The sequence below is a fragment of the Mustela putorius genome, unplaced genomic scaffold (genome assembly GCF_011764305.1).
Source record: "Mustela putorius furo isolate JIRA1106 unplaced genomic scaffold, ASM1176430v1.1 tig00000145_pilon_pilon_pilon, whole genome shotgun sequence".
Classification (NCBI taxonomy): domain Eukaryota; kingdom Metazoa; phylum Chordata; class Mammalia; order Carnivora; family Mustelidae; genus Mustela; species Mustela putorius.
Genome location: NW_025421294.1, coordinates 1,658,950 through 1,684,865, shown reverse-complemented (window position 1 = coordinate 1,684,865; position 25,916 = coordinate 1,658,950). Strand labels below are relative to the sequence as shown.

The 25,916-nt window shown below is 42.4% G+C and overlaps 1 protein-coding gene across 5 annotated transcripts; it reads left to right on the top strand.

Annotated features, from left to right (window-relative positions):
* Nucleotides 1-4: 4 nt before the first annotated feature.
* On the top strand, nucleotides 5-25,284 carry MARVELD2 (MARVEL domain containing 2). Of its 5 annotated transcripts, XM_045075254.1 has the most exons (8): nucleotides 5-152; nucleotides 3,435-3,754; nucleotides 4,196-5,364; nucleotides 8,379-8,414; nucleotides 18,532-18,680; nucleotides 18,912-19,083; nucleotides 22,763-22,813; nucleotides 23,427-25,284. In XM_045075254.1, the coding sequence occupies exons 3-8, from the start codon at nucleotides 4,210-4,212 to the stop codon at nucleotides 23,547-23,549; spliced, it is 1,686 nt and encodes a 561-aa protein (XP_044931189.1). In that variant the 5' UTR covers nucleotides 5-152; nucleotides 3,435-3,754; nucleotides 4,196-4,209; the 3' UTR covers nucleotides 23,550-25,284. The 5 variants fall into 5 exon arrangements, with proteins under 5 accessions (XP_044931189.1, XP_044931188.1, XP_004764554.1 ...); XM_045075253.1 differs by lacking the exon at nucleotides 3,435-3,754; XM_004764497.3 differs by lacking the exons at nucleotides 5-152; nucleotides 3,435-3,754 and adding an exon at nucleotides 165-358.
* Nucleotides 25,285-25,916: the final 632 nt, after the last annotated feature.

The following is a 25,916-nucleotide window of genomic DNA, read 5'->3' as shown; positions in this document are numbered from 1 at the left end:
GTGCGGGGCGGGCCGCGACCCTCCCGGGTGCGGAGCGAAAGTCCGGGCCTGACAAAGCCGGGCGGGGCAAACTTGGCTCGGCCCCGCCCCGGGAGCTGAGCGGGCTTTCCCTGCGGTGGGCGGCGTGCACGCTCTTCCCGGCAGCCGCGCAGGTGAGTGGGCCCGAGGGGTGGGGCCCTCGTGAGGCGGCGGCGGACGGGGAGGGGCCCGCTCCCGCCACCCCCCCTCCGCCCAGGCAGGTGCGCGGTTGGGGAAGGAGAGGCCTTGGGCCCCTCGGCGCGCGCCCGGGCCCGCGGCGCTCGCCACTCACCCCCGCCATAACCTGCGGCCGAGGCCGGACGGAGGCGCAGAGAGAGAGGTGAGGGCGCCGGGGAGCGCGAGGCCTGCGCGTCAGGAGGGCCGCTTAGCCAGCCCGCTTTCATTCAGGGGACACAGGTGCGCGGCGAGGCGCGTCCAGCGGACGCCCTTCCCCGGCGCCGGGATCCTCTGATCCCGATCTGCGCGCGGACTTAGTTCCGGCCGCTTTGGGGCGTCGTCTCGACTGACCGAGATTGGATTTTCTGTCGAACGCGCAGACCGAGCGGTCCCCGGGGTGGGCAGTCCCGGGGAGTAAGAGGGAGACTAGCGGACCGAACGGCGAGCGGCGGGCTCGGGAGCGACCCCAGCGCCCGTGCTCGGTGTCCCTTGTCACTCACGCGTGAGTTAACTTAAAACCCTCGGGCCTTTCCCAGCTCCCAGGAAGCCCAGAAACATCTCGTGGGCCCAGCAGAACTTGAAAGCGATGCTTCAGGTTTTTGTAAAGGCGACAAGTTCGGTTCCCGTGTCACTTTCCTGGGGGGAAACCACGTATCCTCCCCCCGCTCTGGCTTTCAGAGCTGTGTGCGCCTACGGAAGGGAGCCAGAGTCCGGGGCTTGTCCAAAACAAAGACCCTCAGTGCCTGAGCGTGCTGAATCCAAGAAGGCTACCAGGGGCGCCCTGAGAGAGACGCGAGGCGTAGCTAGTAACCGCGACGTCGGCGAATACCGCTGGCCATTCCTTCTAAAATCACGTCTTTTGTTATTCCATGATTCCCCACGTTTATTTTTTGCTTTTTATGTAAAAATTATTTTTATTATGTAAACGTCGATAAGGTGTTCTGATTTAAATGAGTCACTTCACACAGGTGAAGATAAACCCATTTCAGTGAAGCACACGTTTTTACCAGTGTGTTAAATTAAGCATTGGGATATTGACTTATGTAGAACTTGCTGCAGTTATTTCTGCGCTTTTGCTTCGACTTTTCTTAAGAAAATATATTTAGAAACAGCAATAGTACAGGGCATTTCTAGAATTGAAATGTTTTTAGACACAGGGGGCGCCTGCGTGGCTGTGGATTAAGGCTCTGCCTTCAGAGCCCAAGGTCCTGGGACTGAGGGAACCTGCTTCCGCCTCTCCTCCTGCTTTCGGCTCCCCCTACGTGTACGCTGGCTCTCTCTGTCTCTGTCAAGTAAATTTAAAGTCTTTTAAAAAGTAAAATCAATGTTTTTAGACACAGATGAGATAAATGACAGAGACAAAAATAACTGCTAATTGCTGTCATTTATATCCTACTTTGCCCTGGGCACCATGCTGGAACTAGCAGTTAATTCTCTAAATTGGGATACCCCACTAGAAAACCCAGAAATTTAGAACTCTCTACATTTTCACCCATTCCGTGGATGACTAGTCTATGGTGGTACTTATCCTTCTGTGTGTACACTGCCTACTGCTCCTCTCCACCTGGATTTCTAATGGGTATCTAAAACTCTTCAGGCTGCATATCCCCAGGGCTTTCTCCAGTTTGGAGGGGTGGAGAAATGTTGCATATGAAACTATCCGATGTCTGAGATTTGCTTCAAAGTAATCTGTTGGCAGGAGGGATAGACGATACAGGATCGGTCATCAATGGATAATTATTGAAGTTGGTTGATGGGTATACATAGGGTTCATGATACTATTCTTTTCACTTTTTATTATGTTTGAAATTTTCTATAATAAAAAAATTTTAATTCCTTGTGTTAAAAAATCTGACTTCTTTCTATCTCCATTGCTACCACCATGATCCATTGGATTCAGTCAGTGGCATCTTAGCCAATCTCCCTGTTTTCTTCCTTGTCACCTGGAGTGTACTCTCGACTTGGTATCCAGAGTGATCCTATTAAAACATGTCAGATCTTGTTACTGCTCTACTCAGAATGTTTCATGCGCTTCTCCTCTCACTCCTGGTAAAAACCAAAATCCTTTCCCCTGGTTCTCAAGGCCCTAATGATTCAGATGGACTTAATTCTGCTGCTTACCCTCTCACTCACTCTTGCGGCCACCTTTGCCTCCATGACTTAATAGTTCTTGAACTTGCCAGGCACTCCTGCCTCAAGGCTTTTGCACTAGCTGTTCCATCCACCTGGACCGCTTCCCCTGATAACCTGTCTGGCTTCCTCCTCTCCCCTCCTTCATTTCTGTGTTCAGATGATATATTCTCTATGAAGGCTTCTCAGGTCATTCCATGTAAAATTGTAACACCCTGTGGCAGAGAGCTCCTTATCACCTTTCTTAACTTTGTTCCTTAGCACTCAGTGTATTTCATTTTCCTAATCTGTCATCTGTCATCCCCCCATTGAGACTTAAGTTCCATGAACTCAGAGATTTCAGTTGTTGGTTTTGTTTTTTTTTAAAAGATTTTATTTATTTATTTGACAGACAGAGATCACAAGTAGGTAGGGAGGCAGACAGGGAGAGGAAGCAGGCTCCCTGCTGAGCAGAGAGCCTGATTCGGGGCTCAGCTCGGGGACCTGAGCCAAAGGCAGAGGCTTTAACCCACTGAGCCACCCAGGCGCCCCTCAGTTGTTGTTGGTTTTTTTTTTTTCACTAATACACTTTTTAGCATACCTGGTGCATAGCAGATGTTTGGTAAATATTTGTTGAATGGATAGGTCTCCATTTTACAAAATGAAATAAAGCAAAGCCTTAGGAGGGTACCTGTGTGGCTCGGTTGATTAAGCATCCCGCTCAGGTCATGATCTCAGGGTCATGAGCTCGAGCCCCTCATCAGACTCGCACTGGGCATGGAGTCTGCTTAAGATTCTCTCTCTCCTACTCTCTTTCTCTCTCAATTTAAAAGCAAAACAAAACAAAACACCCAAAGCCTAAGGAACTTCTAAATGGTTCAACACTACAGAGGTGTGGTTCTCCATTTAAATTCTGAGAGCTTCATAGTGCCAAGTATAGTACTGTATGTCCAGTTAGTTTTCAGTAAATACTTGCTTATAAACAATGAGAGGGAGAAATTCATTGTCCTTAAACCTAGTAGTTATATTAGCGAATAGTATCCTTTTTTGTGTGTACATGTAGGTCACTGATTTCGTGAAGGAAGTCAACAGGTTTAGTAAAAGTGCTTTTTGTCTGCTTTATTTTTTAGGTGGATAAAACCTCTGAGATACTGTTTGAGTGTTGCTATGGCAACAGCAAATCACCTTTAGGTGGCCCCTCTGGAAAGAGTGCTACACGTGATACACATGGTTGCTCTGTGTTGTACTTCTGGGGAATCTTAACCTTCAGTGATTTTTTTTTTCCCTCTGAGAATTCAGTTTTTAAAACTGAGTATCAATAATTAATATTTTAGAGTGGAAGAAGCAATTTCCCCTAAACTAACTTCCCTGATTCGAGAAAGAAAGGGGCTTTTCAGTCCCTGTATTTAATAGAGCTGCTTCTCCCAGGCCATTCCAAAGGAGATTTGAGGTAATGAATGAAGAGTATTTGCTGACACATCAAACTTCGGTATGCCCAAACTACTAAATATTTTGATTTAGGCATTTGAGAAAAGAGTTCTGCTTGGGATCTGTTGGTATCCTGTATTATTAAAATTTAGCTTTTATATGGTTTCTACACTTTGTTGTTTAAAGGGCTCATAGGTAAGTTAGACTTAGAAATATTTTAAATTGAGAACTAAGATTTTAATTTTGATTGCCCTTAAAATCATATAGAATGATGATGTTACCCCTGACTAATATGTTGTATATTTTTAAAATATATCTATTATCCTTTTTACATATCATGATAATTAGACATGATCATATTGGTTTCCTAAATATGATCATCTGCCATTAAGTAAATAAAATTAGGATCAGTGAAGGAATAAATAGCTAGGCATAAGTGATAATTTTAACTTCTTGGCCACAGGTATAAAGTCACAAATGTCGTCCAATGATGGAAGGTTCAGGAATCGGGACAGACATTATGATGAAGTCCCAAGAGATAGGGACTCACCCTATCACGACGGCACCATAGGAACCCTCCAGACTCTTCGTGACAGTGAGCTGGCTGTGAGCGCTGATCCCTTGCCACCACCCCCTCTCCCGTTACAGCCACCATTCGGCCCCGACTTCTACTCAAGTGACACAGAGGAACCGGCCATAGCCCCAGATCTCAAACCCGTAAGGCGCTTTGTCCCTGAGTCCTGGAAGAACTTCTTCAGAGGGAAGAAAAAGGACCTAGGATGGGATAAGCCAGTGTCTGACATCAGATACATCTCGGATGGAGTGCCGTGTTCACCTCCAGCCTCTCCAGCAAGACCAAACCACCGCTCACCCCTCAACTCCTGCAAAGATCCTTGCGGAGGGTCAGAAGGAACCTTTAATTCCCAGAAAGAGGCTGAGGCCATGTTTCACCACGATCCCTACAGTTCCCTCGGCCGACACACACAGACAGCCCAAACGTACAGTGAGAAGGTGGAAGAGTATAACCTGAGGTATTCCTACATGAAGTCGTGGGCAGGCCTGCTGCGAATTCTCGGTGTAGTGGAGCTGCTTTTGGGAGCTGGCGTCTTTGCTTGTGTCACAGCTTACATTTACAAGGACAGCGAGTGGTATAACCTGTTTGGATATTCACAGCCCTATGGCATGGGAGGCATTGGTGGCCTGGGCAGCACATATGGGGGATATTATTACAGTGGCCCCAAAACCCCTTTTGTACTCGTGGTCGCTGGATTAGCTTGGGTCGCCACCGTTATTATTCTAGTTCTTGGCATGTCCATGTATTATCGGACCATTCTTTTGGATTCTAATTGGTGGCCTCTAACTGAATTTGGAATTAACGTTGCCTTGTTTATTTTGTATATGGCTGCAGCCATAGTCTATGTGAATGATACCAACCGAGGTGGACTCTGCTACTATCCGTTATTTAATACTCCGATGAATGCGGTGTTCTGCCGCGTGGAAGGAGGGCAGATAGCAGCGATGATCTTCCTGTTTGTTACCATGATCGTTTATCTCATTAGTGCTTTGGTTTGCCTAAAGTTGTGGAGGCACGAGGCAGCTCGGAGACACAGGGAGTGGATGGAACATCAGGAGGTAAGGAATTTCACCATCCTTCATTCATTTTTCAATTTTTTTTTTTGGTTATTTTCTTGCTAAATATGTACAGTTGTCAAAACAAGGATTTTATAAAAGCCATTTTTGTTTTTTAAATGATCCAAAATTCGAAAGTCCTGGCTCAGTATCCGACCTGCTTTTGGTGAGATAACCCACTGTGGCGTGTCACTGATGTGTAACATTGCGAGTGGGCATCCGATGGGGGAACACGGTATATGGTTTGTCAGCTGTGCTATGCCTGTGATGCTTACGGGGAAAATTTCTGTAACAAAGAATAATACCGTTTTCAGTACAATGACTGTCTGGTCATTAAAGCAAATTTGAGAACAGGGTTGATTCTTTAGTGTGGTAAAGTTCAATAAAAAAACAAAACTTTTAGGTGTTAGGTGGAAAGTGCTCATTTATAAGTTATGATGAGTGGCACTTTCCTCCAGTGACTTAAATAAAGTCATGTAAGAATACAGTGAACCACATTTGGTTTTTTTTAAGTATTGAGAGGCTGAGTTGTAATGAACATACTCTGAAAACTTGCCCAGGCATTTTGATGTTTCATTCTTATTTTGGGATATAAGTGATTTGAGTGTTCCCAAATTAGAATGGGAGCCTGGCACTTGTTTTTATTTCCAGGATTTAACTAATTAAACAGAAGAAGGAGGAGAAGGAGGACTAATAATAATAATGATAATGATGCCTGGAGGATAAGATTATATAAAAGCCATATTTAAAATTATTTTATTTGAACAGTAGCAAAAATATTAGAGTGTGTTCCTTTAGCTTCATTATACCCTGAAATGAGCTAATGTTTTGTTTTCTTTTAAGGAGAAGTGTGCAGTAGAATTACCTATGCTACCAACAATGTCTTATTAATTTTTTCTTAATTTTGAGTCACCTTATTATGCATTTTTCTTTTCCCACTTTTTTCTTAAGATTTTTTATTTAAAAAAAAAGATTTTTTATTTATTTGAGAGAGAGAATGAGATAGAGAACATGAACATGGGGAGGGTAGAGAGAGAAGTAGACTCTGTGCTGAGCAGGAAGCCTGATGCGAGACTTGATCCCAAGTCCCTGGGATCATGACCTGAGTAGAAGGCAGATGTTTAACTGACTGATCCACCCAGGTGCCCTCTTTTCCCACTTTTCAAAGATTTCCTAGATACTATATAATTGCAAATACTATATATATGGGCAAATCTAGGTTAAAATGAAATCCTGCCCGCGATGCCTGGGTGGCTTGGTTGGGCAGCTGCCTTTGGCTCAGGTCATAATCCCGGCGTCCTGGGATCGGTCCCGCATCGGGCTCCTTGCTCCGCGAGGAGCCTGCTTCTCCCTCTGACTCTGCCTGCCACTCTGCCTGCCTGTGCTCGCTCTTGCTCTCTCTCTCTCTCTCTGACAAATAAATAAATAAAATCTTAAAAATAAATAAATAAATAAATAAAATAAAATAAAATAAAATCCTGCCCTTATTTACTCAGTAACCTGTTTATTTACTCACCTGTACATTTTGTGTTTAATCTTTTGTACAATCTTACATATAACAACAAAAAACTGCATTAATTTTGTAACAGCTACCTCATGTGTTATATGAAGAACCTCAACATGTTTCATTGTGATCCATACTCTCTCATCACAAAATATATTAATCTTATTAGAACTCCACATAGATTCAAGTTATTTCTAAAAATTTATCTCAGCACATTAAGCATATTTCTTAAATTTACATCAGTGTATACAAAATAATTTCAAATTTTAATCAGTGTGAAGTGTGGATAGTGAAACACACTTCTTCATGATTTTATGTAAGTCTAATAACAGCAAACTTATTTTTTTTTTAAGTATTTTATTTTTGACTTGACAGAGTGAGAGAGAGAGAGCGCACAAACAGGGAGAGCAACAGGCAGAGGGAGAAGGAGAAGCAGGCTCCCTGCCAAGGAAGGGGCTCAATGTGGACCTTGATCCCAGGACCCTGGGATCATGACCTGAGCTGAAGGCAGATGCTAAATGTATTGAGGCACCCTGGCGCCCGTCAACAGACTTCTTAACATCATTTCAAAATTCTACATGAGTGTGACTATAATTATCAACATAAAACATTCATTTCTGTCTCCTTTCTCAAAACTTGTTTCCATAAGACTTTTTTTTTCCTTTTTTGGGGGAGAGAGAGCAAGCAAGAGAGAGCACAAGCAGGGAGGATAGGGGGAAGCAGGCTTCCTGTGAACAAGGAGCTTGATGTGGTGCTGGATCCCAGGACCCTGGGATTGTGATCTGAGCCAAAGGCAGACATTTAACTGACTGAGCCACCCAGGTGCCCCCTGTAAGACTTTTTATGTTGGTTGATTAGACTTGAATTAGCTCTCATGTAGGAGGTTGCGCCATTTTGTTGCTGTAACTTTTTTTTTTTTTTTTTTTTTTAAAGATTTCATTTACTTATTTGACAGAGAGAGACACAGCATGAGAGGGAACACAAGCAGGGGGAATGGGAGAGGGAGAAGCAGGCTTTCCGCTGAGCAGGGAGCCCGATGTGGGGCCAATCCCAGGACCCTGGGATCATGACCTGAGCCGAAGGCAGAGGCTTTACGACTGAGCCACCCAGGTGTCCCAGTTGCTGTAACTTCTTAAGAGTTAGCGGCTTTAATGGCCTGTGGGTTTTTTCTACTAATTTTATACCTATAACAGTTTAAATTATTTAATTGCAGAGGGTAGTGGAAGCCAAGAATAAATTAAAACTTCTAGGTAATTCAATGCAATTTACCTAATAGTCTGTATTAGGTCTGTACCTCTGTGTGTTCCTGACAGACAGGGAGTTACAGTTAACCCACCTCCTCTGCTTCTTCGCTAGCCCATCCAAAGTCACCCAGATGAGCAGGGAACATCTGTCAAGTAGAGAATCCAAGTCTGTGAAATTGAGATTGGGCTATAAATACAAATGGATGAAAATATTTACAAAGTAGACTCACACCTCACTGAAAAATCATTTTCACTCTTTTTTATTCTAGATAAGTGAGCCATCATTGCCATCCAAAAGGAAAATGGTAAGAATAAAGTTCACATTGTATATTATGTCTAGCTTGTTAAATGTTTTCTATCTTACCTGTTACCTACAGAGTAGATCATCTGTCTGTGAAAGTGTATCTATTACATTGAGTTCCTAACTGAATATCTAGTTCAACTTTCAGCTTTTTTCTCATAATGAAAGGATCAAATTAGATGTGCACATGGTGTATGTTGGCAAAACTGTAAGGGCTATCATTTTTTTAGCTTCTTTTCATTTTGTTAAGATTAAGCAAGTGAACAGCCATTTCTTCTTATGTTTAAAATTAAATTACAAATGAAATTAAATTTAATTTTAAAAATTAAGTTAAAATTTTTTAAGCCCAGGGGATTCTCTCAAACTTTCTTTAGTCTTTTCAAAGTTCTTTTCTTTTCTTTTTTTTTTTTAATTTTATTTTATTTTATTTTATTTATTTGACAGAGAGAGAACACAGTAGGCAGAAAGCAGGCAGAGAGGGAGGGGAAGCAGGCTCCCTGCTGAGCAGAGAGCCTGATGTGGGGCTTGATCCCAGGACTCTGAGATCATGACCTACTGAAGGCAGAGGCTTAACCCACTGAGCCACCCAGGTGCCCCCCAAAGTTCTTTTCAAAGTTCTTTGCTGTTCTTTTTCTCACCTTGCTTTTGGATGCTAAATTTTGTTGTGGCAAGAAGAAAATTCCTATTCCAGAATTGACTAATATCATGGCAGTAGTCAAGATATTTACCTTTCCATGCCTTCATTTGTTCCTCTGTAAAGTTGGAATAATAATTGATTCCTAAAAAAAAAAAAAATAAGGGACGCCTGGGTGGCTCTGTTGGTTAAGCAGCTGCCTTCGGCTCAGGTCATGATCCCAGCGTCCTGGGATCGAGTCCCACATCGGGCTCCTTGCTGAGCAATGGAGCCTGCTTCTCCCTCTACCTCTGCCTGCCATTCTGTCTGCCTGTGCTCGCTCACTCCCCCCCTCACTCTCTGATAAATAAATAAAAAAAAAATCTTTAAAAAAAAAAAAATTTTTTTTGACTCTTAAAAAAAAAAATTGATTCCTACCTCACATTTGCCGAGAGAATTAAATGAAATACTGTTATTATATTTAATAGCATATATGTAAAAACAATATATTTTAATAATCATAATTTTATCTCATTTTAAAGTCCTTTTTGTAAAGATATTGAGCATTATTTCTAAGCAAGAAGTTGGAATCCAGCCTTTGGATTTCCCTTCTTTGTAAAGGGAGTGTATGTACTTGGTTCAAAACTAAATGTCTTCTCGGGCGCCTGGGTGGCTCAGTGGGTTAAGCCGCTGCCTTCGGCTCGGGTCATGATCTCAGGGTCCTGGGATCGAGTCCCACATTGGGCTCTCTGCTCAGCAGGGAGCCTGCTTCCTCCTCTCCTCTCTCTGCCTGCCTCTCTGCCTACTTGTGATTTCTCTCTGTCAAATAAATAAATAAATAATCTTTTAAAAAAAAAAAAAAAAAAAAAAAAACTAAATGTCTTCTCTCAATGTTTTCTCTCATACCTCATGCCTCAGCTTCCCAGCTCGCCCACTTGGAAGGAACCATTGTTATCAGTGCCTTGTGTTTCCTTTTAGACATGTGTTTATATTATCTGTATATGAAATGTATACACACACACACACACACTTTACTCCCCCTTTCACACAAATGCTGGCATACCATACCCACTGTTATGCCCCTTATTTTCTTCTCTTAACAATACATTTCTAAGACATTTCCTTATTAGTACATAAAGAACTTCTGCATTCTCTTTTTATAACTGTATAGTACTGCATTGTATGGATGCTCTTGTTTATTTTGACTGCCTGGTTGCCCAATGGTAGTTTTACCAAGTTCCACTCCCAGAAGCACTATAGTCTTCCTCACACCTTGACCAACACAGTGTTAGGAAAATTGTTGACATCTGTCAACTTGATAGGTGAAAAATGGTGTCTAAGGTAGTTATAATTTGCATTTGTCTTTTAAGGAGTGAGACTGACCATTTTTCACATGTTATGTTTGCTTTTTCTTCCCTGTTTACTCTTCGTATCCTGTCTTTTTTCTTTTTTTTTTAATTTTTTAAAAAGATTTTATTTATTTATTTGCAGATAAATAGGCAGACAGTAGGCAGAGAGGCAGGCAGAGAGGGAGGGGAAGCAGACTCCCCACTGAGCAGAGAGCCTGATGCGGGGCTCAATCCCAGGACCCTGAGATGGTGACCTGAGCGAAAGGCAGGGGCTTAACCCACTGAGCCACCCAGGCACCCCTCTCCCCCTTCTACTTTTTAATTGAGTTGCTAATTTATACAAATCCTTTAAGTGCATGCATTTTGAAAATACCTTTTATAGGTTTTTCTAAACATTATTCTCTTTAACACAAATATAATATGAAAATGTTCTGTTCGCAGTAAAGTAAGGGATTTCTGAAGTGGACAAATGACACTTTGTCCAAGGGATTGTGATTAATACATCAGTGTTATCATTCATTCATTGAACAAACATGTCCCAATTAGATTGTAGGCTAGTGATAGGGATACTACAAGGTACATCATCTCCATTTCCCAGGAGCTTACAAATCTTGTGAAAAAAAAAAAAAAAAAAAAAAAAAAAAAAAAAAAAAAAAAACCCACAGTGTTAGTAAAGTATGTATATATGTGAAAGAGTGAGCAAGAACCCTAAAACTGAAGTTGCTTAAAGATTTGTTTCTTGGGCACCTGGGTGGCTCAGTGGGTTAAACCTCTGCCTTCAGCTCAGATCATGGTCTCAGGGTGTTGGGTCCAGCCCTACATCAGGTTCTCTGCTCAGCAGGGAGCCTGCTTCCCCCTCTCTCTCTGCCTGCCTCTCTGCCTACTTGTGACCTCTCTCTCTCTCTCTCTCTCTCAAATAAATAAATAAAATCTTAAAAAAAAAAAAAAGATTTGTTTCTCAAAAAAAGGAGAGATTGGAGTTCTCTGCTATCTTCTGGGGAAATCAGATTATGGATGATAATGTCTCAAATTCAGCATTGTTATTGGTCAAAACAATTGGGATCTGTAATTAGCCACAGATTTTAGTGGGTCAGTTGCCTTAAATTACTTCTGACATGTATGTAAAGTCATCTGAATTGCATTCTGCCATTGCGTCTTACCAGGATCCATAAATCTTTAGTAATCATGAGATACTTGAGCAGCCCTGACTAACCAGGCATGGGATAAATGAGGCTGGGATCGGTTGGTCTACGGAATATTGAAGAGTTCCTCTTGCAGCGTGGACCTGAGTGCTATAAACCTATGCACTTGAAACATTCTTCATAGAGTTAGTCACACACACGACTCTGTGCCTGTGGCTTTTAATTTGCTTTTATTGTACTTTGTTTTCACTTTCTAACTTTAGCTAACTTTCACTTCCTAACTTCCTAGCTTTAAATATTTTATTATTGCTTTCAGGATGTGTATTTCAGTTAGACTTCTTAACTCAGTGGTACAGTCACAGTAAGCGAAATGGATGCTCACTTTTAAACTGTTACATAGATAGATGAATAGCTAGGTAGATAGTAGTTACCTTTAGGAGGGCCACTGCCTAACTTTGGGAAGACAAGGAGAGAGGGAGACTTACTTTTCATTATATACCCTATTGGATGTTTGAATTATATGTCATGTATATACATATTACCTATTCAAAAATGTTTAAGTTTTTAACAAATTAAATAAATACTTCAAATAAAATTGACATAAGCAATGTAGAGCTAATGCTTAAATAATTAATAACACTGGCCCTTTGTCTGAGATTTAAGAGCAGCTTCCCTAACTTACCCTATGGGCTGCCTTCCAGTGTTAGTGACCTTGACCAAAGGAAGAGAGCACTCTTCCCAGTTGGGAGTCATGAGAGTGGTTTGGCCTAATTATTGCCAATACTCTTATTCCAGATTGCCAGCACTGCTTTAACTCTTCTGTAAATCCTGCTCCCTCAGAGGGACTGACAGGGAGACTCATGAACCCTACCCTGGCCAGGAATGACCATCATGGCTGCATCACAGCCTGGTGAGAGTCCTAAAATAATGCTCACTGCATGGAAAATATCAACTTTAAAAGACTTTAGTGTAGAAGATAGATCAGGGTTACACAGCTGTTTTATAATGGAAAAGGGGTCTAAAATCTTCTATATAAGGAAATTCACAGGGCATCTGGGTGGCTCAGTGGGTTAAAGCCTCTGCCTTTCGCTCAGGTCATGATCTCAGGGTCCTAGGATGGAGCTCAGAGTCTGGCTCTCTGCTCAGCGGGGACCTTGCTTCCCTTCCTCTCTCTTTGCCTGCCTCTGACTACTTGTGATCTCTGTCTGTCAGATAAATAAATAAAATCTTAAAAAAAAAAAAAAAAGTTGGCAGTCATGGGAACAGGTGATAGCATACTCTGATATCAGGGGTAGCAATTCAGAGTGCTAGCATTAGGAAGTATGTTTCTGATCATCCTCAGGGACTTAAGAATCTGTTTGCTTGTGGGGGTTAACAGTGATGTACATTTTGCAGATGCTGATTGTTCAGTCCATGAGACCGGACTGTCTCATGGGGCTGCAATGTGGCAATGATGTGGCAATGGTAGTCATTCTTTGCCATGGTGGAATTTATGGGCTTCCTCACCACTCCCTTTGAGGTAATGGGATTTTCCAATTGTTTAAGCGCAGAGTAGAGTCAACCTGAAAGGCCTGGCTGAATTGGGGAAGTTGCCCCGAATGCAATGAGGGTGGTCAGCATGATTGTTTGGTGAGAATATGGCTGAAGTGGACTGGACAGGTAGGACAGGATTAGGGAGCTCTGCCAGCAAGTGCTAGGGTACCCCTTTCAGGCTGCCCTAGAAGGCTGGTACTGGGCATGTCCGGGGTCTGTTGTAGGTTCCCGGCTCCCGAGAGGTCCTGGAATAGTCAGGAATAATTTTAGTGGAGTTAGAACCCCCATTCATAGGGCTCCTTTGAAAATCCTACCAATCCCTTTAACTTAAACTTTCAAGATATGGGAGCCAAATGCAGAGGGCACCGTTTCACAGGGCTCTTTCTCTGGGAAGTGAATCACAGTGGATCCACGTTCAGGTATATTCTAGAGGCAGACCTCTGGGAGGGAATCCTGTGACTCAGCTGGGTAATCTCTATTAGACTTACCTACTAGAAACCTTTAGGAAAGGTTGGATCTCCAATTTCTCATTGATTTTTCACTTGCTTCTTTCCCAGTTCTTGGTAGGGAAGAATTGGCAGGCTACCACAGGAGAGGCAGTGTAGTATGATGAAGACAAAATAAAGCTTGGAATCAGGCAAATCTGAATTTTATTACTACTAGCTCTGTGATTCTGAAGAAGTTACTTACCCTCTCTGAACGTAAGTTTCCTGTCCCTTGTTTGCAATCATATACTACCCTGTAACTTTTTATTTTGTATTTTAACAAATATACTTTTTGAAAAGCAAAATCATTTTTAAAAAGAAATATACAGACATAAAGTAAGATCAGACAGAGACAGAAACAAATTCTAATAAATCCCTAAGTGCTGGACAGGTTTTTTTCCAAGCTAGAAAAGTCAGAATCTAACCTGAACATTGAAGGTGGTAGTGTGGGTTTGGGATCACGGCCTCTGCATCAGTGCATGGTGTGCTCAGAGAGAGAGACTTAGTATTTGGACAAGTGCACGCTTTTTTTTTTTTTTAAGATTTTATTTATTAATTTGACAGAGAAAGACAGTGAGAGAGGGAACGCAAGTAGGGGGAGTCGGAGAGGGAGAAGCAGGCCTCCCGCTGAGCAAGAAGACTGATGTGGAGCTTGATCCCAGAACCCAGGGATCATGACCTGAGCCGAAGGCAAATGCTTAACTGACTGAGCCACCCAGGTGCCCTGCACACTATTTCTAACTTGGTAGCATATTAAGTCCATTTTTGTCTAAAGCATTTTTTTTTTAATTGAAGTTAGTTGACACACAATGTTACATTAGTTTCAGGTGTACAATGTAGTGATTCAACCTCTCTATACACCTATGCTGTGCTCACCACAGTGTAGCTGCCATATGTCATCAAACAACAGTCACATTGACTGTATTCCTTATGCTGTGCCTTTCATCGCCTTGAATAAGTTAACTGGAAAGGGACCTCCCCCTCACCTTCACCCATTATGCCTACCCCCACCCTCCTCATCAGTGCATGTTTTATTTATTTATTTATTTTTTTAAAGATTTTATTTATTTATTTGACGGAGAGAGATCACAAGTAGGTAGAGAGGCAGGCAGAGAGAGAGAGGAGGAGGAAACAGGCTCCCTGCTGAGCAGAGAGCCCGATGCGGGACTCGATCCCAGGACCCCGAGATCATGACCTGAGCCGAAGGCAGCGGCTTAACCCACTGAGCCACCCAGGCGCCCCTCATCAGTGCATGTTTTAATTTGAAAAGCTTAGTAATTGTAACCATAGCATTACTTACCCCATTGTTTAATTACTTTATTTTGCCTCACAATAAAGCTTTTCTGTTATTTGCTGACAGAGACTCAGTTTTTTTAGAAGCAAAGAAAGGTCCTATGAAACCTGGGGCCCTGTGTTTGTAGTCAGGAATACTGAGATTGGTGTGTCCCAGGGCTAGAGCCAAACACAGCCTTCTAATAAGAGGCTAATGAGGTTTTGATTATTTGTCTTCCGTGTACTTTCAGATTCTTTTTTCCTCAGTAAGGTTTTCTGAATTGATGTTCAGTGAGGTTCAGTGAACTTCACCCAAATACAGTGAATACATTTAGGGGTGCCTGGGGGGCTTAGTGGATTAAAGCCTCTGCCTTCAGCTCAGGTCAGGATCTCAGGGTCCTGGGATCCAGCCCTGTGTTGAGCTCTCTGCTCAGCAGAGAGCCTGCTTCTCTTCCTCTCTCTCTGCCTGCCTCTCTGCCTACTTGTGATCTCTGTCTGTTAAATGGATAAATAAAATCTTTAAAAAATAATAATTTAAAGCAGATGAAGTAGTCTGAAAATATTCTGACTTCTTAAAGCTTCCTTTTTAAATAAAAAGTGAATCTTTGAATTAGGGATGCGCAAGTAAGGAAAATGAATACTTCCTGCTTGAAAAACTTAACTTAGGGGAAAAAATTCTACCTGGGCAGAATTTATGATTTTGACCCGGAAATCTGAGCTTGACACCTGCGGCTGCTGCTAAGCTCTGAAGGGTCAGCGTTATCCATAGCAGCTCCATCAGCCAGGTCCCCCTCAGACAGCAGTGTGACAAATGGGTTAACTATTTAGAAGCTAAAGAGGGAGACCATGAAATAGAGATCCATTTATTTAAGCAAAAAAAGTTTCACCTCATTTTATTTTTTAAAGATTTTATTTGTTTATTTGAGAGAGAAAGAATACAAGCGAGGGTATGGGGTGTGGGAGAGGGAGGAAGAGAGAACTAGGCTCCCCACTGAGTCCCCTGATGGGGACTCAGTCCCAGAACTTCAGGATCATGACCTGAGCTGAAGGCAGACGCTTAGCTGACTGAGCCATCCAGGGGTCCCTGTTCTCCTCTTTTTAATACTGTCATTCATTATCAAGATCAAACAGGTAAGAATTCATTCATTTGAAGAAATGGCTTCTTAAAAAGTGGAGAAAAAGGAGAATAAATACTAACCTCAGAAAGTGTACCCTGAAATACTCCTGCTTAGTCTCCTTTCCTTGGGAGTTTCCTGCTCCTTACTTGGATCCTTGCTGTTTGGGACCCAGTGGCCAGCATGTCTCCTACACCAAGGCCGTCTGGTTCCACTTCCAGCCTTCTCCTGGATGCTGTGGGCAGCCCTTCTCTGCACAACCCTCCCCCAGGGTTGGTTAGCTACCTCACCCTCCAATGCGCCAATGCGTGGTCTGTGCTCTTTGGGGAGTTAAAAGCTGGTGATTTTTAGGATGAGGTAATCTTAAGCCACACCTCAGACACCGCCTCAGAGATAGGGAAACAAAAGAATTTTATTTTTTTTTTTAAAGATTTTATTTATTTATTTATTTGACAGAGAAATCACAAGTAGATGGAGAGGCAGGCAGAGAGAGACAGAGGGAAGCAGGCTCCCCGCTGAGCAGAGAGCCCGATGCGGGACTCGATCCCAGCACCCCGAGATCATGACCTGAGCCGAAGGCAGCGGCTTAAACCATTGAGCCACCCAGGCGCCCGGGATCAAAAGGATTTTAAAGCTCTGCCTGGCAAGAGAAAGAGCAAAGTTGTAAAATGTGTTGTAGTTGGGGCGCCTGGGTGGCTCAGTGGGTTAAGCCTCTGCCTTCAGCTCAGGTCATGGTCCCAGGGTCTCATGGTCCTGGGAACAAGCCCCGCATGGGGCTCTCTGCTCAGCAGGGAGCATGCTTCCCCATCTCTCTGCCTGCCTCTTGGCCTACTTGTGATCTCTCTCTCTCTACCCAATAAATAAACAAAATCTTTTTTTTTAAATGTTGTTGTAGTTTGTTTTCAGCCAAGTGGGAGCCCTCCCGAGCTGCTCTCAGTTTAGTTCAGGAAGTTTAATTCAACAAGTGTATGCCAAAGTCCCAGGGGCCCAGTGGAGGGGGGCTGACTGCTGTAATGAGAAATCAGCCATTTCTAGGGAGCTACCAGAATTGCAGGGCACTTTAGGATTGAATGGTATGCATTTAAGTATACCATTTAAAGCATCAATAAGCTGAAAAGTTCTATTGTTGTTTTTTTGTTTGTTTTTTGAGAGACAGAGCAGGAGCAGGGGAGGGGCAGAGGCAAAGGGAGAAGCAGACTCCCCACTGAGCAGGGAGCCCAACTGAGGACTCAATTCCAGGACCCCGAAATCACAGCCTGAACCAAAGGCAGACCCTCAACTGACTGAGCCCCTCAGATGCCCCTGTTTGTTTTAAGTAGGCTCCATGCCCTTCGTGGACCCCAAGCCAGGGCTTGAACTCATAACCCTGAGATGAAGACCTGAGCTGTGTGATCAGGAATCAGACGTTTAACAGACTGAGCCATCTAGGTGCCCCCCCAAAAGTTCAGGGTTTTAATTGTGGTTTTTCCACTTCCAAGCTCTGATGCCCTAGAAAATTTACTTCACCTCTCTGAACCTTGCTGGTTCCCGTGTAAAATGGAAACCCCTCTCCTGGCATCCACCTACCTCACCACTGTGGTCCATGTTGTGGGCCCTGCCCCCTGGGGCCATGCAACGGTCTTTCCCTAAATCTGCATGTCTGTGTGAGCCTGCCCATTCCAGAGTGGGTTTCCCTGGACATTGACACCCCTGCTTCCTTACATCATACGTCAGAGCTACTTCCTCTCCAGGTTATTTTATCTTCTGCTACTTCTCCTCTTTTGAATGTCCCATTTTTTGCTAAAGACTTCTGAGATCTTTCCAGTTGAGAAACCAGGGTGACTTAAAACAAGGAGCCACAGGTTCAGAACTCATGGATAGCTGAAAGGCCTTTACTACCACCTTTCCTCTGGATTTGCTTGCTTTCCTTTTCAGGCAGTGAAAACAATGTAACTCATCTCCCTTTCCAAACTAAGTGTTGGCTACTTGTGGCTGATTCATCTCAAGTTCCCCAGGACATTTTTTCTCTTTCTATTTAAGTACCCTTATTCCATATTTCCCCCCGAATTTCCTATTTTGAACTACATTTTGTATTCTTTTTGAAAGATTTTATTTATTTATTTGTTTGTTTGTTTGTTTGTTTGAGAGGGAGAATGAGAGAGAGATCACAAGCTGGGGAAGGGGTAGAAGAAGAAGCAGGCTCTCTACTAAGCAGGGAGCCCAGTGTGGGACTTGATTCCATGACCTGAGCTGAAGGCAGAGGCTTAACCCACTGAGCCACCCAGACGCCCTGCAGTTTGTATTGTTTTATAGTTGGGGTATACAACCTAAATAAAGTACTTAAGACCCTACATTTAGTATTTCATCATCCACATTTAATATACACACAATGGTTTTACCTGTCATTCACTCCTGTACCTCAGTGTGGTTCCCCTTAGCTATTACAAAGACATTCAGATGATTTTGTGACTATAAAACATGCAGTTCTCAAGTGAAATGTTAATTGCTGCTTCTACTTTTCTTCCCTCTGTTTCTCCCCACCATTTTCTTCTAACATAAATTCATGTGTTTTTTTTTTTCCTCTTCCTCCACTTCCATTTACAAATAAATCCTCTTTTTCTCCCATACTGTAGTGTGATATGGCCACTGGTGGTGACAGACAGAGAGACCAAGAAGTTAATGTCAAAGAATTGAGACCAACAAAAATGAAACCCGAACTTCTGAGTGGGCACATCCCTGCAGGCCACATCCCTAAACCTATTGTGATGCCTGACTATGTCGTGTGAGTGTCTGTTTAAATTCTTCTTCAAGGCAGAAATGGAGAGATCCCATTTGTCTCCAAGGTCATGCTCTTTGCTTTACAACATTTATATTTAAACAATTGTTTGTTCCTAGAGAGGTAGGATATTGAATTGAAGATACGGCATGGTCAGTGAGGAATAAGCTAGGCTGATTTTCCGTTCAGCCTGTTTTCAATGAAAAAGTCACAGCGTTGGTTAATTTTTTCCATCAGAAAATACCCTGTGATTCAGACGGAAGATGAACGAGAACGCTACAAAGCTGTGTTCCAAGACCAGTTTTCAGAGTACAAAGAGCTCTCTGCAGAAGTCCAGGCCGTCTTGAGGAAGTTCGACGAGCTGGATGCAGTGATGAGCAGATTGCCTCGTTGTTCAGAAAACCAACAGGTCAGTGCCTGCAGCTGCCTAGGAAGGGCCCTGAGGAAGGAAAGGTAAAATCTGGCCTTCACGTGAATGTGGGGCAGCCATAATCACCATGTGCATCTGCTGTCTATGTCTCAGAAAGTCATTTGAGGTCTTCAAGGGCACTAGTCAGGATTATAATTCACATTATATAGTTTCATATCTTCTGCTCTTAGTTATTAAACAGTTATAAAACAATCATTTTGTTTTCTTAGGCAAAAAATAAATTTTCCTAAAATATATACTGAATCCATCAGGGTCCTAAAGGAGACTGATGGCACACTCAAACTGAGACAATTCGAAAAAGATTTATTCACAAAGGTGTGGGCAGGGTGTAGGGGAGCAACCAGGGTTAATGCATTCTCCAGATTGTCCAGGGGTAAGTGACAGCCAAGCCGTGAGCACCCCAGATCCAAAGAGCACAGTGCGTAACAACAGAGTAGATCTGAGCCACTGGGCACACACATCCACACATTATACGGATAACTGTGATCATGACAGTGGGAGCTAGGGAAGAGTCACAGCAGTCACCAGGGACTCAGTCACTTTCCGTAAGGTTCTAGAGTTTGGGTGGGGGTTGGGGAGGGTGTCGCATTTTAATATTTCTGAAATCAGGATGCCGTGATAATCTGTAGCACTTTTTATCAGATGTACATTTTTTATTGAGACACAATTCACATGCCATAAAATTCATCCTTTTAGACTGAACAATTCACAGGGTTTTAGTACATTCGCAAAGTTGTATAACCATTAGTACCCCGTAATTCCAGAACATTGTCATCACTCCAGCAAGAAACCCCATACCCATCAGTACATATTCCCCATCCCTGCCCCTCTCCCACTGACAAGTAATAATGTACTTTCTCTATAGAGTTCCTTATTTTGAACATTTTTATAAATGGAATGATGTAATATGTGGCCTTTTGCATCTGGCTTTTCATAACACTTTTAAGGTTCATTTATATTGTAGTAAGATTCAGTATTTCATTCCTATCTGTGATATTTATTGTATGTACCACATTTTCTTTATCAACTTATCACCTGATGAACATTTCAGTTTTTTTCCACTTTTTGTCTGTTATGAGTAATGCTCTGAACATTTATCTGTAATATCCTAACTTTTTAAAAGACTGTGTATTAGTCTAAGATATTATTTGTATAATTCAAAAATTTTTATAAAGATTTTTATTTCTTTGTTTGGCACGCAGAGAGAACATAAGCAAGGGGAATGGCAGGCAGAGGGAGAGGGAGAAAGAGGGTTTCCACTGAGCAAGGAGCCTGTTGCGGGGCTCAGGAGCCTGGGATCATGAGCTGAGCCGAAGGCAGATGCTTAACTGACTGAGCCACCCAGGTGCCCCTATAATTCAAATTTTTAAAACTCACAGCATTTTTAACAAATGTCAAGCAAGTTAATGTATATATATAACTAACACATATTTTATATATGTGTTTTCTGCTCCTGTGATCCGTAAGGACTAGGCATCTTTGTTTTGACCACAGACTATTAAGTGTACATTTAAATCAGTTATAATTATGACCTCTCTAAGCCATAATGTCCAGCGTAGTAACTTTTCCCACTCCTGGAGCAAAGGAATGGTGTTTTCTAGGAGGTGCCAGTACCAGGAAGCAGGAAAAATCCCGCAAATATTGCAGGTCAAGGATCACTTGGTACCATTTGAAAGACAAACAGGGTTCAGAGGTCCAAGAAGGATGCCCAAATTTATAGGCCCTCAAAGGAGTGCAGGAAGGATTGAGCAGGCCCCTGGAGACTGTGTCGGCACAGCCTGGGAAGAGCAAGCTGGCTGACAGACAGGATGCTGAGCAGTCTAGTGTTGTCATCTTTGAACCTGGACTCAGTGGGCTCTGGTTTATGGCTTTGTGTGAATGGGCAAGAGCTCTGCCAATTGAGTCTGCACCTGATGGATGGGAAGGACCTGATTATAGTAGGGACTGAGACTGGGTCCTCCCGTGATATTTCTGTACAGTATTAACAGTAGTTGTTTTCTGTGGTTTGTACAGAGCATGGTAAGTAAGTAGCCAAATGACAAGGCCACTGTTAGTCTCCATGTCTCCTCAAGTCCCTATCTAAAGTAGAAATATTAGTTGTATCACAAAAGTTAACTTCTCATCCGCCACAGGCTGAGCTTTGCCATTGCCTGGAGTCAGAGGGAAGGCCTTTTGGTTTCCTGACAGGTCCCCAGGGTGGTGTTCAAAAGCCCAGCGGTCTGGTTTGGAGCGATAGGTTTTCTCACGGACCTGCTTGTGTGCCCTTGAAAAATAAATTACATGACTTTTCTATGCCTATAAAATAAGAATATTGCTCAAAATAATCTGATCCTCACTTTCTAAAGTTCTGTTTGTCTTTTTTTTTTTTTTTTAAGATTTTATTTATTTATTTAACAGAGAGAGAGATCACAAGTAGGCAGAGAGGCAGGCAGAGAGAGAGGGGGAAGCAGGCTCCCCGCAGAGCAGAGAGCCCTCCGGGCTCCATCCCAGGACCCTGGGATCATGACCTGAGCCAAAGGCAGAGGCTTAACCCACTGAGCCACCCAGGTGTCCCTAAAGTTCCATTTTTCTGACAGCCTCTAGGATAGGTTTTGCCATTCATTTTTTTTTTTTTAAGATTTTATTTATTTATTTGACAGAGAGAGATCACAAGTAGGCAGAGAGGCAGGCAGAGAGAGAAGGGGAAGCAGGTTCCCTGCTGAGCAGAGAGCCCAATGCGGAACTCGATCCCAGGACCCTGAGATCCTGACCTGAGCCGAAGGCAGAGGTTTAACCCTCTGAGCCACCCAGGCGCCCTAGGTTTTGCCATTCTTATCTCAGCCTGCATCACCCTCACCACACCGCTGGCCCCAGCAGCTAGTTTCTTCCCAGGCCAGGCCCTCTTCAGAGAGGTGACAACTAAATTAGCCAGTCACCTCTATGCTGGCAAACAATCAAAGCACAAATGACACTCCTGCAAAAGGCACGAAAGAATTAGAATAGGTCGCAAAAAGAATGTGGGTGGGTGATGAGAAATGTTCTCAGGGAGAGCTTTTTAGAACTACAAATATTTTTTTTCCTGTTTTACTTACTTTTATGGTATCTGACAACTCTAAAGCACAGGTTTTACATGGATAAATTGCTCTAGTAACTTGTTCCTCTTGGATAGACTGTTCAGTCCATTAACAAATTTCGTATTTGTTATAAATACATTTTTAGTTAGAAGGAACCTTACTTAGTTATTTTTGAAAGTCAAATAGTCTCAGCCTCTTAATCCCAGTGTGTAATGTGGTTATTACATACTAAGCACTTTACCAGGGTCATTTCAAATATGTGAACCTTCTCCGAAACTTGGGGTTGCCAGGAAGGTAACAGAGTCCTGGGACCAACTGGTTGCCCAGGCTACACAGCTGCTGTGTGGTGGCCCTGGGACTCAGTGCTGGTTTCATGCGGGCGGGGCCTTCCTCTTTTGTTCACCCCTAGACTCCAATGTGTGTGGCAGGCAGGAAGCCTTCTAACCTTTGTCCAGTGAATCGAATTTTAGTGTGTGAATACTTTCATTATAGTCTTAGATAAAAATAATTTTCTGTTCAAATTCCCAGTGTACTTAGATATTCTTAAGATATGATTTGAGTAAATGCAGGTGTTTTAATTCAAGTGTACAATATATTATTTTTAGGAACGTGAGAGAATTTCAAGAATCCATGAAGAGTTTAAGAAAAAAAAGAATGTGAGTAAACCCATTTTTTTCTTCAGAGTATATTCGTATGCATGTACAGTGGTGACAGCTGACAGACCTTAGATTCTTTCAGCTAAAGTAGTTCTCTTTAAATATTTCTTCAGATGCTACTTACTAGAGAACAGGAGTGGCTCCTGAATGCCTTTTCTTCTCCTCTCTGTCGTGAGCGCATTCTGTTACAACCTGGTTTTTAGCAACCTATAGAAAGGAGCACCAATATAGGACTTCTCACTGACATTTCCTTCAAAAAAAAAGTCATTTTCTATTTTTCATTCCATCCTTAATTGCACAGTAGAGGCTGGAGAGAGCTTCTGTTAATCTTTTCTGTACTTACTTATTTGCTCTTTAATATATTTTAAACTATTGAAGTTAAAGTTGTTCTCAGCTTTCTGTATTTCCCACTCAGTTTTGCTATGAAATGGAAAGTATTCTAAAAAATAAAATCATCTTTAAAAATGTAAGGAGCCGCTATTCTTCTTAGGAAGATTTTAAAATCTGTTGCAAGAAATCTGCTATGAAGGGTCATTTTCTAGGTGATAATACGTTTCTGTGTTCTTCTCTGAGGAAACTAGAAATGAAAATATTGGTTGTGTTTCCTTTGCAGGATCCCACATTTCTGGAAAAAAAAGAACGCTGTGATTATCTGAAAAATAAACTTTCTCATATAAAGCAAAGAATTCAAGAATATGATAAAGTAATGAACTGGAATGTGCAAGGTTATTCTTAAACCTTATTTGAAACCACTTTTTTAATGTTAAACTTAATATTTATTTACTGTTTTTTCCATGCTAGTCTGTGATAGAGAAACATGTGCTTTCTGCATCAGCTTCTTGTTGGTTTAGCTGGTCTGCCATGCTATGATAGTATGACTTCACTTCAGACATTTCAAAACAAGTCCAGATTTACCAAGGACCTTTACTCAGAATGGAAGAAATGCTGTGTCCATCTGTGTACAGTTTATATTTAACCTGTTAGAGGTAAAAGTTGTTTAGAGGTCTTATCCTCACAGTGTGATGAGCACACAGAGCATCATTCTGGGGCCGTTTTCTCCTTTTTAACTCAGGCCAGCTCCTGGGGTTTCTCTCGGACATGTTTGTCTTCCGAGCCAAGGCATCCTGCCTTCTCTTGGAAGGGCCTTGAATCCAGGATCAACATTTCCAAGTCTTGGGATCTCAGGCAAGTTTCCATATCTCTCTGTGCCTATTTTCTCATCTGCAAAAATGGAGCTAATGGTAGTGCCTACCTTGTAGGGTTGTTGTGAGGCTGAAGTAAGTAATGTTTGTAAAGCTCTTAGAAGAGACTGCGGCACATTACACACAGTCCATTAGCACATGCAGTCCATAGAAGTGATTGTGACGTGAACACACTGCCAAGGGAAGGTTCTTACTGAGCACGCTCAACCAGTTAACCAGAAGGCCCACCTGTCTCATGGGTTTCTTTTTTTGTCATTAATAACTCTTACCACATGTAGCCTTAAGCAGGTGCTTCCCTGTGGTTCTGTGGCCACTGGGGTCCACCGCACCCTTCCTATCATGAATCGCTATCACTGTGCACAGAGGTCCACCTCCCCACAGCCCAGCCCGATGCCAGGATTGTGTGACCCCCGTTGCCTCTTCTGCCCTGTTGGCTAATGCCCCATGACCCTACATTTGTTTAGAATCTCCTTTCGATTTATTGTGATGCTTCATCTTCCCAAACACTCTCTCGGCTGTGGGGCTTTGTCCATGAGAAGTAGTTTTGGTAGTATGAACAATGGACTACCTAAACAAATGTTTTTAAGAAGTCATTGCTCCTGGATCCTATTCAGCAGCATCTGTCCTGTGGCAAGTTTCCTGGGTGCAGAAGTACACACAGCTGCCATTCAAACAAGTAATGTTCAGACAATTTTCTAAAGCAATGAAACCAAAGAAAAGCATGTGGAAAAGCAGAGCCTTCAAAAGCGTTGGATATTGGGGGTAGAGCTCAGGGGTAGAGCATTTGACTGCAAAAGCGTTGGATATTGAATGGACTTCCTTGTTTTTCTTTATCTTTGAAATCTTACTTAGTGTTTATTGGTACTATTTTAATACCGTGGCTCCCAGAGTATGCTTACTCTGAGATACCCTGTGTGTCTCAAGAGGTGACACCTAGGGAAATGTGAGATCCCTTTCAAAGCCCCCCCCTTTAACTGGAACAGCCTCACTTTCTGTTTTATATGTTAGGGTCCCATCTTAATATTTTGCTTAAGAAGCACACCGGTGCTTTAAAAAAGGGAAAAAAAATACCAAACCATGAACAATACGATTTTGATGGATCGTAAGGAGTTAGATTCATAGTGAAATAAGGTGTTAAAATGTTTAACTTTGTGAAACTTAATTTTACTATAATTGTAAATGTTAATCTTTGAAAACCAGTGTTGTAACACTAACTTTTAAAATTTCTCATGTCAGTACCTAGGCTTATTAAAATTTCAACTACTTGTTTTTTCTGTGTGCCCTTCCTTGTTTGTTTTTTTAGCATTCCTGTGTTGACTGGGCATGTTCTTGAAAATATTTTCCATTATCAGAAAACAAACTGGAAAGTCATTGAAAACCTGTAGGTCATGATGTTCAGGTGACAGTTTCCTCCTCCCCCATTATTTGCAAAAATTCAAAGCCAAGGCCACTGTGTACCACAAGCTGAGTGGCTTACAACAACAGAAATCTATTGTCTCACGGTTCTGCAGGCGGATGTCAAGATGTCAGCAGGGCCATGCTCTCTGAAACCAGTAGGGAAATCCTTCTTAGCTTTTGGTGGTTTGCTGGCAATCTTTGACGTTCCTTGGCTTGTGTGTTTATCACCCCAATCCTCACCCCAGTCCTCTGCCTTCACACTGCCTTCTCCTTGTGTCTTAGGCTTCATTTGGCTCTCTTCTTCTCAGGACACCAGTCATATTGGATTATGGACCCACCCTCTCATCTGTGACCTTATCTTAACTAATTACCCCTGCAAAGACTCAGTTTCCAAATAACATCACATTCTTGGTGTACCAGAGGTTAGAACTTTTTTTCCAGGGGGAGGAATACTATTCAACCTTTGCTATTACCTGTAGCAAAGTTGTGAAATCTGGAAGCAA